At 41.8% G+C, this 19951-nt stretch overlaps 1 protein-coding gene across 5 annotated transcripts in view; it reads left to right on the top strand.

Moving 5' to 3' along the window:
• Window positions 1-19951, top strand: part of DIPK1A (divergent protein kinase domain 1A) — a 215145-nt gene that overhangs the window by 190534 nt on the left and 4660 nt on the right. For all 5 annotated transcript variants that reach the window (XM_040360016.1, XM_040360015.1, XM_040360020.1 and 2 more), the window contains 2 exons: window positions 7799-7906; window positions 9591-9767. In XM_040360016.1, coding sequence (XP_040215950.1) covers window positions 7799-7906; window positions 9591-9767 — 285 coding nt within the window. The remainder of the gene's footprint in view (window positions 1-7798; window positions 7907-9590; window positions 9768-19951) is intronic.

The raw sequence follows: 19951 nt of genomic DNA on the forward strand, positions 1-19951 counted from the left end.
GGGCCCTGCTCAATAGAGCTTACAATCTAAAAAGGGAGGGTCAATTGATACAAAAGGTAATAGCTGTGGGGAATGAGCTGATGGTGGAAGTAAAACCGTGTTAGTTAGAAGCAGGATGGGCTTCTTTAAAGAGAAGAGTTTTCAGGGATCGTCTAAAGATGGATAGATTAGGGGACAGTTGGACAGATTGGGGTAGGGAGTTAGGGAGAAGCTCTGGAGAAATCCTGGAGGCAAGCATGGGAAGAGGGTGACAAGGGAGCTAGAGAGCAGGAGGTCTTGGGAGGACTGAAGAGAGCTGCTTGGTTGGTATTTTGGGACTAGGTTAGTGATGTAGCTGGGCGGCTGAGTTGTGGATGGCTTTGTAAATTATTGTTAGTACTTTGAATTTTATTCATTGGGTGAGTGGAAGCCAGTGGAGGGATTGGCAGAGAGGGGTGGAGGACACGAAATGGTTGGTAAGGTGGATGAGTCTTGCAGCGGCATTCATGATGGGCTGAAGGGGGGCGATAGTCTATGTAAAGATAATCCAATGAGAAATGAGTTGCAGTAGTCGAGGCGAGAGATGACCAGGGAGTGAATTAGAAGCTTGGTGGTGTCATTAGTTAAAAAGGGGCATATTCTGGAAATGTTGCGGAGGCTAAGGCAGCATGATTTGGACAGGGATTGGATGTGGGCCTGAAAGGACAGTTCAGAGTCTAAGGTTACCCCTAGCACCCTGACATGTGGGGACTGACTGATAGATGTACCATTGATCTTGATAGAGAAATCAGGGGAAGGGGCACGTAAGGAAGGAAATATTAAGAGCTCAGTTTTGGATAGATTCAGTTTAAAAAAGTGGTTTGATATTCAGGATGATATGTCTGCTGTTAGTAAATCAGTGATGCATGAGGAGATTAATGGGGTGAGCTGAGGGGCAGAGAGATAGATTTGGGTGTCATCATCCACATATAAATGGTAGTGGAAGCCATGGGAGGACGTGTAAATCGAAAATAGCAGAGGTCCAAAGACAGAACCTTGTGGGAACCCAATGGTAAGAGGTGTTGGAAAGGAGGAAGTGTAGTTGTAAGTGACACTGAAGGTGCGATGAGATGGGCAAGATTCGAACCAACGGAGAGTGCAGCCATGGAGACCAAGCAAATAGATTTTTTTAAGGAGGAGGGGGTAGTCAACTGTATCAAAGGCAGCGGAAAGGTCCAAGAGTAATGCCGCGTACACACGATCGGAATTTCCGACAAGAGACGTTTGATGTGACCCTTCGGTAGGAAATTCCGACCGTGTGTAGGCCCCATCGGACATTTTCTGTTGGAATTTCCGACCGCAAAAATTTGAGAGCTGGTTCTAAAATTTTTACAACAGCAAAAGTTCTTGTCGGAAATCCCGATGGTCTGTATGCAATTCCGATGCACAAAAATCCTACGCATGTTCGAAATCATTGAACTTTATTTTTCTCGGCTCGTCGTAGTGTTGTACGTCGCCACGTTCTTGACGGTCGGGATTTCCGACAACATTTGTGTGACAGTACGTATGCAACACACGTTTGAGCCAACATTCCGTTGGAAAAAAATCCACGGTTTTCTAGTCGGAAATTCAAATCTTGTGTACGGCATAAGAGAACGGAATAATGACCGTTGGTCTTGGCTGTTAGTATGGCTGCATTCACACCTAGGCTTATTTACGCTCGTGCCGCTGGAGGGGCGAATTTACATTGATGTCTATGAGATGGTGAACGCCGAAACGCCTTACACCTGCCACCTGAAAACAAGACCCGAACCCTTTTTTCAGGTGGCTTTCGGCGTTCGGCATAGACATCAATGTAAATGTTTTGTAAAAAAAAAAAAAAGTTTACAAATCGCGGCAAAATACGCTGCGTACGCCGCGTTATAGTGTGAATGCAGCCTAAGTCATTTGTGAGTTATAGAGGGTAGTTTCTGTGGAGTGCTGTGGGCAAAATCCAGACTGAAGGGGATCAAGAAGGTTACTCTCAATGAGGTGGTCGCTTAGTCGGTTGTAGACTAAACATACATAAGGCCTTAGAGTGATTGTAAGCCTTTGTTTTTGTTTTTTATTTAAAATATCAAACATGTCATACTTGCTTTCACTGTGCAGCTCATTTTGAACAGAGTAGCCCCGATCGTCCCCTTCTGGTGTCCCCCGGTGGCTCTCGCAGCTCTTCCTGGCATCAGATAACCCCTTGGGGGTTACCTTGCCGGCGCGCTCCCGAGTCCAGCATTTGACGTCCATAGACATAAATGCCAGACTACAGCCCCGTCCCCCGGCACCCACTTCATTGGATTTGATTGGCAGCAGCGGGATCCAATGGCTGGGCTGCTATCAATCTATCAAATCAAGAGCAGGGCCCCCTGTGCAGAGAGGGACAGCGCGTCTCTACCAAGGGAAATACGGGGTTAGGTAAAATGGGTGGGGGCCGGTCACTGCCATAGGATGCATTAAGGTGAAAAAATAGGTATGTTGTAGAACTCCAGCAAAGAACATTTCAAATATCCAATTAAAACATAAAATAAAAAGCAGCATTTGCTGCAATACTCATGCTCAATTCAGCACTATCCCCACAGTATTGCTTTTCCACCATTAGTTGTGGAAACTGTTTTCTAGGTTGACCGACAGCCAGCATCATGTAACCCATTTCCTCTGATCCAGGCTTTCAGAAAAGCAGAAGCAGCACAGTTTACAACAGGGGTCTCAAACTCAAATTACCTGAGGGCCAAAAGACAAGTTTTCATAAGCCATGGGGGGCCGCATGCAAACTTTCAAACTTCAAAAACAACAGTACTGGTGTCAGCGAACACATTATTAACCCCCAGCACTGGTGTCAGCGAGCGCATTATTACCACCAGCACTGGTGTCAGCGAGCGCATTATTACCACCAGCACTGGTGTAAGTCAGGGTTTGACAAATTTGCTTGGAATCTAGGAGCCAGCTAAAAAAGTTAGGAGCCAGAAAACGCACCCCGTCCCGACGAGCTTGCGCGCAGAAGCGAACACATACGTGAGCAGCGCCCGCATATGTAAACGGTGTTCAAACCACACATGTGAGGTATCGCCGCGATTGGTAGAGTGAGAGCAATAATTCTAGCTCCTCTGTAACTTAAAACATGCAACCTGTAGATTTTTTTAAACGTCGCCTATGAAGATTTTAAAGGGTAAAAAAGTTTGTCGGCATTCCACAAGCGGACACAATTTTGAAGCGTGACATGTTGGGTATGAATTTACTTGGCGTAACATTATCTTTCATAATATTTTTTAACTAAAAAAGTGTAATTTTTTCCCAAACAAGTGCGCTTGTAAGACCGCTGCGCAAATACGGCGTAACAGAAAGTATTGCAACGATCGCTATTTTATTCTCTAGGGTGTTAGGATAAAAAATATATATAATGTTTGGGGGTTCTAATTAGAGGGAAGAATATGGCAGTGAAAATAGTGTAAAATGACATTAGAATTGCTGTTTAACTTGTAATACCAATGGCTCACCACCAGATGGTGCCAGCTCAAAAAAAAAAAAATTTGTTTTTTTCTCCCCTCACATCCACACTGCCTGCGGGCCATTTATAACTGGTCCGCGGGCCGCAAATGGCCGGCGGGCCGGTACTTTGAGACCACTGGTTTACAAGCTCACTCTCTTCCCATCTGCTATGCTTCCTTTTAGCATGCTCCTTGTGCTGCTTCTTCCTCCCCAGCACCTACTGTACAGGGAGTGCAAGAAGTTTATACAAGTCTAATTCAGGTACTCTGCTTGAAAAATATAAATGTAATGACGTATTAATGAACACAGCAATGTGAACATATAAAAACTACACTCGTGCTAAAAAATATCAAACACCAAATTTGCACAGATGCACTCAGAAAGCATGAAAAATACAAATGCAAAATAACATTAACCTAATATTGTTGCCAACAACAATATTAGGTTAATATTATTCAATACAGGAATACATTATCTTTTCAATTTCTATTTTCTATTTCTGCCTAATATTTGGCTTTAAGTGATCATTTATTCTTCACAAATAGAAGAATAGTACTCACATTGCCAACATCTGTAAATAATGTGGTAAAGAAAAAGCAAAATATAGGGGTATGAACCCTAATCAGACATTCAGCAGCACAGTAAACAATAGAGATGTATAAAAAATATATAAATGTTTAATTGAAAGAAAACCACATATATAACATAGGATACAAGGACAATACAAGAATTTAAAATCATACACATAAATGATGATAACCCGAATGCATCAACGCGTTTTGCCTTGAGGGCTTCTTCAGGACGCAAATTCAGGAAAACAGTAATTGTAGAGGCAAGAAAGGGATCTCACACTTACAAATTTGTTTCTCTATGGTAGAGCCCTCTTTTTGTGCTCTCCCCTGGGGATTACCTTGACCCTGTCCGATCTAATAATAGTCACTACTTGGGGGATCTGTATTGTATATCCCTCTTGAGCCATGGATCCCAGCCTATTGATATTGTGAATTATCACTTTGACGTCCTATATAGGCAAAACGCGTTGATACAGTCGGGTTCTAATCATTTATATGTACTCATATGTATGATTTTTAATTTTTGTATTGTCCTTGTATCCCATGTTATATACGTGGTTTTCTTTTTCTATTAAACATGTTATATATTTTTTATTCATCTCTATTGTTTACTGTGCCGCTGAAAGTCCGATTAGGGTTCATACCCCTATTTTTTGCGTTTTCTTTACCACATTTATTCTTCACAAAAACTAGATACAGAATGTTAAAAACGTACAAACCTTTACAGTGAACTGACAGGAATCAATCAAATGTTGCATTGCCATTTAAATAATGTATCAAATACGTGTCAAGGACAAATCAATAACATGTATAATGTATAACATGCAAGCGTAAGTCTCTTAAAAGTCTCATGTTCCATAAAGTGTCCATATTCTGAAATCTCTATCCACATTATGTTCTTCTGTCTAGTAATGTATATTCAAAACATGTAAATCCACCATCAATTGTGTGTGCCAACCATTATAGAGGATTCAGAACTTCCCCACTATTCTGACCCCTTTATACAAAGAAGGTCATAGATTGATTACAATGCTATACGTTTCACTAGATTATCACTGTCACTGCTCAATTGATTTCTTCTCCTTAATGACCATTAATGAGACCGGTATGAAAAACAGTTATTTACACACCCATAAACTTGTACATTTATTACCAAAGAGAACAGAAATGAAGAAAAAGGCTTGCATTTTACAAGTGCATCCAAGCATTTTGTGTGTAATGATGTCATCTTCCCAGCGCATTTCATCACTTCAAACTCTATCAGGGACTTTGATTTAGAGGACAAGCGGAAAAATTAATCAGGGTCTTCTGTAAGGCTTGTGTTCTAACAGGAGGAAGATTCTGAAAGTAGAATGGGCAAAGGGATGACTGATTTTAAGTGTGCTGCTCCTCCTCCATTGGGAAAAAAAGGGCCTGGATCACAAGACTGGCTGAACAGAATTACACATTCTTTTTTAAATCCAGGGACCGCAAGAGGCTGATACAAAGGCAAATCTAAGTAATGTATTACTTGAATTAAAAAACACACAAAAGTCATATAACTACATTTGTTTGTGTCTTTTATCTGGCAGTTCTGCAAATCCTTCTGCACCAGGAGTGTACACTCACTGGCCACTTTATTAGGTACACCTGTTCAATTGCTTGGTAACCCAATTGCTAATCAGCCAATCACATGGCAGCAACTCAATGCATTTAGGCATCAAAACGTGGTGAAGATGACTTGCTAAAGTAGAATTTGGAATAAAGGGAATTTAAGTGACTTTAAATGGCATGGTTGTTGGTGCCAAACGGGTTGTTTTGATTGTTTTAAAAGCTGCTGCTCTACTGGAATTTTCACACAACCATCTCTAGGGTTTGGAGAGTGGTCCGAAAAAGAGAAAATATCTAGTGAGTGGAAGCTGTATGGATGAAAATGCCTTGTGAATGTCAGGAGAATGGACAGACTGGTTAAAGATGATAGAAAGGCAACAGTAACTCAAATAACTTGTTACAACCAAAGTATTCAGAATACCATCTCTGAACGCACAACACGTTGAACCTTAAAGCAGATGGGCTACAACAGCAGAAGACCACACCAGGTGTCACTCCTGTCGGCTAAAAACAGGAAACTGAGGCTACAATTAGCACAGGCTCACCAAAATTGGACAATAGAATATTGGAAAAATGTTGCCTGGTTTGATAAGTCTCGATTTTGGCTGCAACAAATGGTAGGGTCAGCATTTGACATAAACATGAAAGCATGGGTCCATCCTGCTTTGTATCAATGGTTAAGGCTGGTGGTCTAAAGGTGTGGGGGGTATTTCCTTGGTACACTTTGGGCCCCTTAGTACCTACTGAGCATCGTTTAAAAGCCACGGCCTACCTGAGTATTGTTGCTGTCCATCCCTTCGACTACAGTGTACTCATCTTCTGACGGCTCCTTCCAACAGGATAATTCACCATGTCACAAAAATAATGGATGTGCAGCTGACAAATCTGCAGCAACTGCGCGACGCTATCGTGTCAATATGGACCAAAATCTCTGAAGAATGTTTCTAACAACTTGTTGATTCTATGCCATGAAAAATTAAGGCAGTTCTCAAGGCAAAAGGGGGCCTAACTCGGTATTAACAGGGTGTACCTAGTACAGTGGCCAGGGCAGCCATCACAAATTTTGGGGCCCCTTACACAGCTTTAGGCAGGGCCCCCCTGGAGCAGCGAACCCGGGGGGGGGAGGCTGGGGACCATTGGCTCCCCTTACAGGTGTAATGCAATTTTTTTTTATTAAAAACGGGAGGTGGGGTGGCCGGGCCTGTAAGTGGCCCTGAGGACCATTGCGCCCCTTACAGGTGTAATGCAATAAATAAATACATAAAAAAAAAAAAACATGAGCGAGGCCAACCGGGCCTGTAAGGGGCCCTGCGGACCATCTTTCCCCTTACAGGTGTAATGCAAAAAAAAATTGTTAAAAATAAAATTAAAAAACGGGAAGGGGGCCAGCCGGGCCCTGGGACCATTGGACCCCTTACAGATGTAATGCCTGTGCCCCCCTGATGGCGGCCCTGACAGTGGCCAGTGAGTGTATATTGTCAGTTGCTGGTCACTTGGGTGCAAAAGCAGAGAACAGCCTAATTTTCTGTAGTGACCAGATGATATTTAAACAGTCACAAAAACTGACTAACACACAGGGTGCCCATATACAGAGGAATTTAATCATTCGATATGAGAAGACTTTCAGATGACCCCCCTTCAACATAAACAGCTACTTTTAAATGCTTTTGGAACAATTCTTTTCCATAGTTTTTGAAAATTGAATGGACTCACAGACCTCCTATATACTGTATTTTTGATGCCCCAGGAGTGAAGAATAGAAAATCAAATCTCTTAACCCTGCATGGTTATTTGAGGACCACAGATGAAGTCACCCACAAAACATACACAATGATATTGTATTGCTCCAAAAATGTCTGTATTGTGCAGCATTGTATTTGGGGATGAAATCTGTAAAGTGAGACGATGACTTCTGTATTGTGACTTATCTACCAATACAGCATACAAAAAGATAGGCTTGTAAGAAGAAAATTCTATTTTATTTTCAAGCAACATGAAAAGAAACTGGTTATTGCTAGGACAAGTGGTCACAGTGGAGATACAGAATCCAATAGGAAATGTTTCCAGAGTAAATAAAACCTGCAGCGAGAACGTTTGTTTATCTAGTTTAATCGTTTCACTATTGATGTATTTTTTTTTTTCTCTTTTGCTTCTAGTGTGATAAGTATAGAAAAGGCATTATCGACGGATCAGCCTGTGAAGGTCTTTGCTCCAAGGAAAATCTTTATTTTGGAAAATGTTTGTCAACCAGACCGAACAATCAGGTAATATTTGAATTCTTTGCGCATTACTTGGGAGAATAGCAGAGACGATGCATGTCAGGGATAAGCAGTCTTCAGCACTCCATCTGTTAAAGTCTCATATGATGCTTGGGGAGCTGTAGTTCTGCAACATCTGGAACATCTTCCCTTGTGTATGCTCATAAGAGAAGATAATACAGGGCCCTCACTTCTACTTAACATTCTGAGAAGTGCGTCAGTGACCCTTCTCTAGAGAGTATGGCTAGGCTTTATTATTTTTAGTAGTAGAGTTACATAATACAATGATATTACTGATAACATTTATAAAAAATGTCTAGGAGGAACTGAATGTTTGCCTCACAGCAACCAGCCGTATTTTCTCATACTGCAAAGGCAGTGTTTTGTTCCTTGAGAATCATGAAATGTTTGGGACACATCTTTCCCGAGCCACTTAAGTCCCAGTGTTCTCTATAAAGATGGCATTTGCATATGATGCTTATTCTGTATATTGAGTCATTTTAGCCCTAATATTTTATTATTGGACTGTGCATGATATTAAAGGAGTGATTTGGAAAACGAAATGATTGGTGCCGTATCGGTTTGGTGTTTCCTTATTTTACTGGTTGTGTCCCAAGCATAATCCAAACTTGGGACACAACCAGACTGTTCCATTGTAATGGCGGTAAGCTATAGTACCTTTTTTATACTGAGACGTCAAAAAAATTCTCCAAACCTTTATTGGTCTCAAAGAAGAATAAAAGTCAACTCGTCAACTGCATTGATTGTCACCTCATCCCTTAAATTCGATAAATTATGAAGGTAAAGGTGGGATTTTTAGGGTGCAAAAAAAATCAAAAAACATAAATTTTATTATAGTATCAAAATACAGAAAGATAAAATATCCATCCAATATACAATACAAATATGTTGAAAGTGCAGACTTTGTTTCTATTTGTTTTTATTTCAGAATTTTTTTAAAACATATACACAAAAGTGCAGACTTTGAACAATTTCTCTACATATGTTTCGCCAATAGAATAGCTTCTTCAGGAGATTGGATCAGTCAAGCACTCACTGTCTGCTAGGATAGAAAACATTAAATCAAAAACACATAAACAAAAAATATATATACAAAAATAAAATAACACATATAAATACACAATACGCTATTACCTAAGACTTCAAGAGCAGACCTAAGTGGGATTTTTGGTCTCAATATGATTTACATTTTGCTGATAAGAACAACAAATGATGCCAAACATGCAAAGTATGCAGGCAGTTGAAATTTCCAACAATGGTATCAGTACTTCAACAGTTCCAGTAATAAAAACAAAACTGCCTGTTTACAACTAAAATGTAGCCCTGGTATAACAGGAGCATCAGCCTAGTCATTTAAACTCTGCAAATAAAATAGATCGATCTGTGCGAATACATACAAGCAGTCAGAAAAAAAGAATGATCTATAAAGTCCTTGTGTACAATCTCATGTGAATTGAGTCTATAAAAGAGACTCCTCAATCAAAGGATCAGTTTTATATAAACTGGTACAGTATTCGGGTCTAAAGATGCATGTTATGTTAATAGGACTGCATGAGTATGTGCAGCACATTGGACCCACACTAGCTCCAATCATAAAAGATAACAGGCATGATTTCCAGCATTGAAGTGCAGGCTCTGATTTATACATTGTTGAAATGCTCTGTTTTAGAAGTATCTGGGAATCTGGGGAAATCTAGAAGGTGTGATAAAGTGTCAGATGGAGGATCCTGAGCATGTTGATTTTGGATCTGAGCTGGAACCTAGGAAAGAAATTGTACTGTTTGACAAGCCAACAAGAGGAACCACTGTGCAAAAATTCAAAGAGATGGTGCATAGTCTCTTTAAAGTAAGTAATACATCTTTCTTATATCTTACTAACAAATCCTATCAGTTGAGAATTATTCTTGACCATCTGTGATGAACTTAGATATGTTCTCTTCAGTAAGATACTAGAATATGAAATGTTACAGTTGACAATGCTGGTTATTGTCACACATGATACAGTAGAACCTCGGTTTAAGAATAACTTGGTTTGAGAGCGTTTTAAATTGCGAGCAACTTTTTTTTTTTTTTTATTCTGACTCGGCACAGGAGCCGAGAAAAGCCGAACATTGGCCTGCAGTATCTCATTTGGCCTGGGGTACGGGGGGGCGCCGGAAACTAGGCGAAGTGTCCTCTGGCCTTTTCGGCCATTTTCGGCACTCTCTGGCACCCCCCACCTCTAGCCGCATTCGGTATTGCATTCCATTGATGTCAATGTGGAACACATTACTTTAGTTTCCATTGACTTCAATGGGAAAACTTGCTTTGATATGCGAGTACTTTGGATTACAAGCATTCTCCTGGAACGGATTATGCTCGCAATCTGAGGTTCAACTGTATTCTATTTTATATTGTAATTCTATATTCAACAAAATGAATAAAGCTGAACTCCCAGGTGGCTGTGCACTGCAAGGGTTAATTACTCGTATTTGTCTAGGGGAGAGAAGAAAAGATATATATATATATATACTTTCCTGATTGTTCGATCCTGCCTGCCAATTTGAATGACTCCAGCTGGGCTTTTGTGTTCTCCTGGCGGTGGGCGGGTCAAGTCGTCCCTGTCGGGAGAACACAGTGATTGTTAACAGCCATAGCCACAGACAATAAATGAATATAAGGTACCATTAATCAAATATTCACTAAAGAAATGGTTTAAAGAACGGTTAAATTATTCAATCCTGGGCGGGCAAGTAGCCCTCTGGGGATATATCCTCTCCCTCTGTAGGACCTTCCTGTCCCAGTCCTCTCTGGGATGCTTTGGAATTAAGACCAAGGCTAAAAAAATGGACAGAAAAGGGGCGATATTGATAGTCATCAGCTGCATATGTGACTACTGGGAAGTACAGATCCCCTATCTCAATCGCATATATAAATATCTGTATAAGCTATCTAATGGGATAGACATGGAATTGTAACTATAAACCTTTGATGATGCAATAATGAATGTTGAGGATATGTGCAACACATAAATCAACTTTTTTTTTAACGAACCACCTACATTTGTTATGAGCTTTTTTCATGTACCCATAAAATGTTTTTTTTTTTTTTTTAAAGTGTATTTTGTGCGTGTACTCGAGAGAGGAGCCAGACTGCAGGAGTTGGGAGTAGGCAGGCCTCCCCCAGAGGCATTCTGCCACCTTTCTCCATGCCCCGGGTGGCAATGGCGGGTGTGTGAGGGGGTCCTCCCACACAGCCCGCCCTACCTGCTCCACTTTGAAGCCCAACGGGGCAGAGGGACTCCCTATAAGGGAGTGAGAGGATCTTGCCCGCTCAACCAGCCCCGTTAGTCCTTCGCCTCTCTTTTTAGAGACCGCGTGGTCAAAGTGCATGCATGTTAACCCAATTTCGAGTGCATGTGTAAGTGTGGTGGTTTTTGTGGGAGGGGGGTGGGCGTACTAAGCGCAGGCTTACCTCGCATAGCACACCCACCGGGAGACAGGCTGAGACCACCAAACTCAATTCACATGTAGCCGAGACCGGGATAAAATGTTGTTTTAACTTATGCTGTTGGTGGTGTACCTTGTAAGACTCCTTTCACACAGGCTGTCCGAACACGTCCGCCTGTCAGTTTTTCAGACGGACCTGATCGGACCTTCCATTCACCCCTATGGAGCGGCGGATGTCAGCGGTAACATGTCAACTAACATCCGCCGCTATGCGGTCCTGTCCCCCAAATCCAGACAGTTGGTGGCCCTTTTTTCCATCTGTCGCACGGATCAGATCGAATGGGTTCGGATGAAAACGGGCAGGCGGTCTGTTTTCACCTGATTTCACCATAGAAGAGAGAGGAACTGGGTCCATCTGTGATCTGCACAGTGAGTGTAGACAGACCTGTCATCTGCCTGCTCAGCGGGGATCAGCGGAGCTTTCCTTGCTGAGCAAGTGGAGTCCGCCAAATGGAGGCGCCTGTGTGAAAGGGCCTTAAAGTCCTATGGGCAGTTGAATTTTTGTTTTGCATGTTTATGTAACAGTCCTGGTCAAGCTCACCCCCTCTCCTCAGACCTGCATGTCTGTTAGGAGACTTATGAGGGTTGTGGTTTTTACTCCTGCAGTGATAGAGATAAAAAGGCGTGATACTTCAGCAGGGCTTGAAAAAAGCCCATAGCCCATAGGGCGCATGTTTCAGTAGTAGTTATGCGTTCTGTGACAGTGCACTTCATCAACTGCTCCACAAATGAAATGTCACTAGAATCACATAACTAATCTTTCTTTCTAGTCCTATTAGATGAACATAAGGGGATTCACCATAAAATAAACAACTTATGTGAAATTTCCATCTGTTTTTTGTCCATAGCCAGGCATTGAACAACACTGGTTAATTATTTTAAGCCCTTTAAAAACAGGATGTATAAAGTACATTTGTGTCTATCCAAGAGTGTTTGTTTGCTCTCTCTGCATGTGAATACTATTGGTTTTGACTGACAAACAGAAATCACGAATGTGTACCTTGGCTTTCTCAGTTAGATTTTGGCTGTAAATGCATGTCACATACAGTAAATTGAATGCATTCAGTAAACACTATTGCGATGTGTTCAGGATAGAACTCTGTGATTGGAACTGGTGTCTTGAAGCCAGGAGAGTATGCAGCCCACCCACCAGATTATTATACAGGATTTCTACAGTGCCAACAGTTTACGCAGCACTTTACAACATAAGGACATACAGTACAATTACAATACAATTCAATAAAGTAGGAAACAGAGGGGGCCCTGCTCATTAGAGCTTACAATCCAAGGTGAACATAAACATAACAGAACAAAGAACAAAGAAGTGGCCGCACATTGGAACTCCAAAATCCCTTGAGTCTTTATTGTCACAAATGTCAGACGGACAGAGGAACAGCAGTTGATGCATTTCACAAGCGATGGCTTGCTTGTTCACAACAATTGTAGCACTAGACAGGAAGGCTATTTAAGGAATCCACCCCAATCACCCAAAACACCTGTCTCAAAATAGTGACATACTTAAAGTGGAGTTCCACCCAAAAGTGGGAACTTCCGCTTTAAGCACTCCTCACCCCCTTACATGCATACATATTTGGTATGTAATTTTTTTTGGGGGGGGGGATTATCGGTAGGAGTGGGACTTCCTGTCCCACTTCCTACTTCCACCTACGGGCCGCCTAGGCGACTCCTCCTCTCGCCTTAGGCGGTCCCTCCCTCTAGGTTATCTCCTGGGACATGTGACAGGTCCCAGGAGATCGCCTTTCACTCCTAGAGCGCAGCCGAAAGCTGTCACGGCCGGGTGCCCACAGTATGAATGGAGGCGCCGGCAGGGAGAGGGGAGAGGAGCGATGCTCCGGGCGGCCGCATTGCTGGACCGTGGAGCAGTTAAGTGTCTTTTTATTAAAAGTCAGCAGCTACACTTTTTGTAGCTGCTGACTTTTAACCACTTAAGGACTGCCTCATGTAAATATATGTCAGCAGAATGGCACGGACAGGCACATGCACGTACCTATACGTCCTCTGCTTGACATGGGTCGGGGGTCCGATCGGGACCCCCCGGTACATGCGGCGGTCCTTAAGCCTCGGGGAGCGATCCGGGACGACGGCGCGGCTATTCGTTTATAGCCGCCCCGGAGCGACCGCTCCCCGGAGCTGAAGAACGGGGAGAGCCGTATGTAAACACGGCTTCCCCGTGCTTCACTATGGCGGCGCATTGATCGAGTGATCCCTTTTATTAGGGAGACTCGATCGATGATGTCAGTCCTACAGCCACACCCCCCTACAGTTGTAAACACACACAAAGTGAACACTAAATGTTACAGCGCCCCCTGTGTTTAACTCCCAAACTGCAACTGTCATTTTCACAATAAAGAATGCAATTTAAATGCATTTTTTGCTGTGAAAATGACAATGGTCCCAAAAATGTGTCAAAATTGTCCGAAGTGTCCGCCATAATGTCGCAGTCATGAAAAAAATCGCTGATCGCCGCCATTAGTAGTAAAAAAAATAAAAAAAATAAAAATGCAATAAAACTATCCCCTATTTTGTAAACGCTATAAATTTTGCGCAAACCAACCGATAAACGATTATTGCGATTTTTTTTTTACCAGAAATAGGTAGAAGAATACGTATCGGCCTAAACTGAGGAAAAAAAATGTTTTATATATGTTTTTGGGGGATATTTATTATAGCAAAAAGTAAAAAATATTGCATTTTTTTCAAAATTGTCGCTCTATTTTTGTTTATAGCGCAAAAAATAAAAACCTCAGAGGTGATCAAATACCACCAAAAGAAAGCTCTATTTGTGGGGAAAAAAGGACGCCAATTTTGTTTGGGAGCCACGTCACACGACCGCGCAATTGTCTGTTAAAGCAACGCAGTCCCGAACTGTAAAAACCCCTTGGGTCTTTAGGCAGCATATTGGTCCGGGGCTTAAGTGGTTAATAAACATAAAAAGGCTGGAACTCCACTTTAAAAACATTGCAATGTTTAAAAAGCATATATATATATATATATATATATATGTGTGTGTGTGTGTGTGTGTATATGTATATGTATATGTGTATGTATGTGTGTGTGTGTGTGTGTATATATATATATATATATATATATATATATATATATATATATATATATATATATATATATATATATATATATATATATATATATATATATATATATATATATATATATATATACACATATATGTACAAACACTAACAGATCATAAAGAAATTGATGATAAAAATATGTCTATAATGCTAATAATCAGACCATAGAAAAAAGAGAAAAAACAATTAAGAAACCAAATATATTTCTAGGTTTTTTACCCAAAACATAGAAAAACCAAAAGCACCCATTGAATAAAACATAAAATTACATGTATGTATATAATGAATGGGTCTATGAAGCAAGATATCTTGATTGGTGTTTGAAGTTTGAAATAAACCAAGCCAAGCCACCAAAACATGTTGGAACCAATGATAGGAAGGAAAAAAAAATCATGGTGTAAGATTATCCATAAAATTTCTCTTCTTCCAACCAAAAAACAATGTATCGAATAGTCTCTTAGTTGTACGTCCGATATATTGTACATTGCAAGATTTGCATGTAACAACATATATGATGTACCATGTGTTGTAGGGGTGCAACGGATCGTCACCGATCCGTGATCTAAACAGGTCACCCCGTTCGGATCGGCACACCCCACGATCCGCGGAGCGCTCCGGAGCCTAGGAAAGTCCCCGGCTTCGGCCTAGCTCCGGAGCGGCGGCCATCTTGCTCCACCCAGTGTGCTTGCCAGAGCCCAGAGCACAGCGTGACACGCCTCCCCGCCTCCGCGCGCTGACTACAGAAGTCAACACGCTGAGGCGGGGAGGCGTGTCACGCTGTGCTCTGGGCTCTGGCAAGCACACTGGATGGAGAAGATGGGACTCTACATTTTAATTCTAAAAAGGCAAGTAAGTTGGCAACACAGCACAGTGTCATGATCATTTAGGTAAATGCAAGCACATAATTCAAAGCACATAATTCAAAGCACATCCCTGGCTTTCTTCCACAGGCTTGCACTAGATCAACAAATGGTATGATTTTGGAAGATAATAGTGCACCTATCCTTCAATCTTTTGTAGGCAAACTTTTTTTTTAATATCCTTTTATTTAAATTGCCACCGTTTTTGGCAATAAGTGAGGGAATGTTGATACCATTTATGGAGATCAAAGCTTATACGGTGTGGTCATTTTAAGGAGATTACTTTTTTATCTGTACATTTGAAAATGTTTCTTTATTGCTGATCCGAAAGAGGATCGATCCGATCCGTGAGTTTTTTGATCCGTTGCACCCCTATCCACGGGTCTATTAATTGATGGCTCTTATGCTCCTCTCTATAAGGTGGAGAACTATTGGCCACGATCTTGTGTCCCCTATTTCTAGGGGATTGGCACCAAGTATTTCCGTGGCTTCCGGCCCCCAGATCTTTCTTTCTATATTTTACTTGTTTACTAATCACCGTTGTACTCCCTCCCCCCGTTCCCTCTTACCCTCCCGCCCCCCCTCATCCCCTTATTTATGTTTTTATTTAGTTAACTGGTGGGTATAGCTATATCTAATTTTTGACCCCGTTTTTTTTCTGCCGATCAGGAATGCTGGGAAACCCCAATTGTACTGTATTCCTTGCTCTTGCAGCACCCTTAGTAATGGTCTTAAATTTCTTCTTCTCAGCGTCTCTTGGGATAGATCCTGGTACATTTGAATGATGTGCTCTTCAAATTTTTATTGGAGATTTTCCTCTCAGATTTTTCCATAGTTGATTTTTCTCGTCCCAACTTTCAAATCTTATGATGATGTCTCTAGGACTCTCCTGTGGTATTTATCTTGGCCTTCTTATCCTATGCGCCCGTTCAATTCTTAGTGGGGAAGTTATTTCTCTATCCAATAACGGATTACAAATTTTCCTTATTATTTCTGGGAGATTTTCTGACAGAGTAGTCTGGGACTCCGCGTATTCTCCTGGTCTTCTACTTTGTACGCTTGTTCCTGTTCTTTTTTTAAAGCTTTAATTTCTTCCTCCAATTTTCTAATGGTACTTTTATTCAAATCTGTTTTTTTTCCGCTTCCTCCAGTCTTACCAACATATGTCCCATATTTCTCTCCATTCTCTCCATTTGTGATTTGAGTGATTTTTCTAATGCGGCAAACATAACTTGTATTTCAATTTTTGTTGGTAGTAATGATCTATCTTGTTGTTCTTCATCCATTCTCTGTTCAGACTCCGTTTCTGTCTCGTAGTCAATTTTAGTCTCGGAGAATGTGTCCTGTTCTGCTGAATTTTTAGGAGCCATTTTTATCTTGTCCTTTTTCTTCTCCTTCTCCTTCTCCCTCTCGGTCTGGGTGTTTTTAACACCTTGTTGTTTTTCAGCTGCTTGTTTATCTCCGTTACTCCCATGGGTAACGAATTTGTTCATTGGGCCCGGGCTTTGACTTAATCGGGGAGTTGATGTAGCCCCCCCCTCTCGCTCCTCTGGCCCTTGTACTCATTTTTGGCCTAAATGACAAGTGGCTTGCTCTATTTAACTCTGCCTTGAAGCTTGGTGTTTTTAGCCCGTCCTCCCCTAGGCCTTACTGCAGCCCCGGTTTGTATTACTGAGATACTCGTTTATCTCGAGAGTGGGGTAGATCTCGAGGATAGGGAAGGTTGGGGGGGGGTAAAAGCGGAAACAGGAGGAGATCCAGGGCACTTTGATAGGTGAGAGAGAAAAAAAACACCCAGACCGATGGGTGCAAGTAATGGCCAACAGTTTTTTTATAATTTCTATATAATCCTGGGTGTCGTCATTAACCCCCTTATCCTCTCTCCTGCTAAGAAATCTGACCTTTGATTCGTTCGTGAAATATAATACTATAGGAATCACAGTAGTTTGACGTATTTAGGATTCTTGATTAATACACGGCTGTCCATTCCCCCTTACCACATCTAAATATCAATAAGTACATAGGCAGTATATGTTGGAGGGAAAAAAAAAAAAAAAGTCTAGCTTCTGCTTTCCTTTTTCCACACAAAATATGGCATCCGTTAGTCCTTTTTCGCTTTTATTTTTTTTGCTTTTTCGGCTTAAAATTTATAATTCTTCTCCCCCTCTCTCATTCTTTTCCTCTGTATGACAGAACTCTCCAATCTTTTTAATAATGAATTATTCCTGCGCTCCCCTCTCACTCCTTGCTAGAGTAAAATTCAGAAACGCAGTATTGAACAATCCTGGAAGCTATAAAAAAACAAGAGGTAGTAGCTTTCTGCCTTTCAGGTTCAATTGATATTTTGATTGCTGGCTTACTGGCTCAGGTTAAAAAAAAAAAAAAAAAAAAGTGAAAGAGAGAATAAACCATGGAATAAGAGAGCCATCTGAGCTGATGCAATGATACTCTCTTCAATATTCTATGTTTTTTCCTAAGTAGCACAACATTGTCCAGATAGCTCCCCGTTTTTTTTTTCAGTAAGTAATATAGCAATGAAGCATGTAGTAGTGTGGTACTCGCGCTTCGTTGCCTCTTGGATACGTGGACGCTGGTTGTAGGGTGGCAAAAAGTTTTACTTGCATATCTTGGCCCAGATTCTCAAAGGAGAAGTTGTATCTCGGAGTCTGAGCCGTCGTATCTATGCGCCTGATTCTTAGAATCAGTTACGCATAGATTTCCCTTAGATCCGACTGGCGTAAGTGTGTTACACCTTCGTATCATAACTGCATATTCACGCTGGCCGCTAGGGGCGTGTACGCTGATTTACGCTTAGAAATATGTAAATCAGCTAGATACACAAATTCACGAACGTACGCCCGGCCGACGCAGTAGAGATACGCCGTTTACGTTGGGCTTTTCCCGGCGTAAAGTTACCCCTGCTATATGGGGCGTATATGTGGTGTACCAATGTTAAGTATGGGCATCGTTCCCGCGACGAAATTTGAAAATTTTACGTTGTTTGCTTAAGTCGTCCGTGAATGGGGCTGGACGTCATTTACGTTCACGTCAAAACCAATACGTCCTTGCGGCGTACTTTGGAGCAATGCACACTGGGATATTCCACGGACGGCGCATGCGCCGTTCGTGAAAAACGTCAATCACGTCGGGTCACATAACATTTACATAAAACACGCCCCCCTGTTCCACATTTGGATTAGGCGGGCTTACGCCCTCCTATTTACGCTACGCCGCCGCAACTTACGGAGCAAGTGCTTTGAGAATACAGCACTTGCCCGTCTAAGTTGCGGAGGAGTAGCGTAAATAGGATACGCTACGCCGGAACAAAGATACACCGATCTACGAGAATCTTGCCCCTTGTCTTTTAAGGGTTTGATGCAGGGCAGGGGGGTCATAAACAGGGGGGGGACGCGGCAGTGACCACTCATCGCCTGGGGCTCTTTTGCCACTCTTGGTAATTTTAAGGCTTCATACTTCACCCCTTGGGGTGGACAGGGCTAGCCGCTCTCCTACTAGCCCCCCTCACCGGCGCTCCTCATCCCCGGCTGCAGCCGGCTCTGGCGTGCACTCCACGTGGGGCGTTCTCCTCCACCAAAACGCTTCAGGGATCCCCAGCTAGGTTGTTTTGCCCGGAGATCAGGGGATCACGGGACCCCACTCTGGAGATGTCTTCTGGCGGTGCCTGGGGGGGGGGTCAGGGACCATCGGGCGGGAAAGAGTGAGCCTCACTGTGAAGGGGGGTCAGCGGCAGCGTGGGAAGAGAGCATCGCTGGAGACCTGCTGGCCAGAACTCCCGTCTAGCTACCACGGCGTAATGACCGCTCCATTCCTAGACTCCTCCCTTACTGGGGTCCTTCGACTATATGATGGTCTATCCAGTGGGATATGAGACACCTTGTTGATGCAGTAAGATCACCCTGTATCCTGCTGTGTTGAAACATTCATTGTTTTAAATTTAACTGCTCTTAGCTTGCACGATCATGGCCTTTCCTCATCTATTTCATCCCTTCTGCACCACTGATTCTGTATTGAAACCTATTTATTATCTTGTAGATCATTAGCACCTGTATTTTATATTTTGTTATATTATGGCACTAAACCATATGCATAGGAGAATTGATGCTATTTTAAAGTTAATGTATGGACACGCCAAATATTGATTTTAATTAGATTTTTCTCTGTTTCTGCACTTTGAATGTTATTAACCGATAAAGAATAACAATTAATTTCATGAATGTTTTTTCAAAAAGCATTCTCATTTTTACAGAGTTTTTCTCAAGTGTATTAACTTTTTTTGCTTGTAAAAATGTAATGGAGAGTGTGCCCTTAAAGCAGGTTGTTTTCTAAAGAGAGAGTACTGCAGAAGATGTTTGTTTTCAGACTCTCTCTCTGATTGAAACTTTGTAAACTTATCTAAACAGCGCAGGCAGGTAAGGACGTGGGTCACTTATTCTGTTGTGTTTGTAATTTAAGCTAACTTTTTGTGGAGCATGAGAGAGAATCAAACTTACAGAATAATGACTTTCAATCGCAACCTTTCTCCAGCCATTTTTACAATTCAAGTCTTGG

Source organism: Rana temporaria, chromosome 7, assembly GCF_905171775.1.
Source record: "Rana temporaria chromosome 7, aRanTem1.1, whole genome shotgun sequence".
In the NCBI taxonomy this organism is placed as follows: Eukaryota; Metazoa; Chordata; class Amphibia; order Anura; family Ranidae; genus Rana; species Rana temporaria.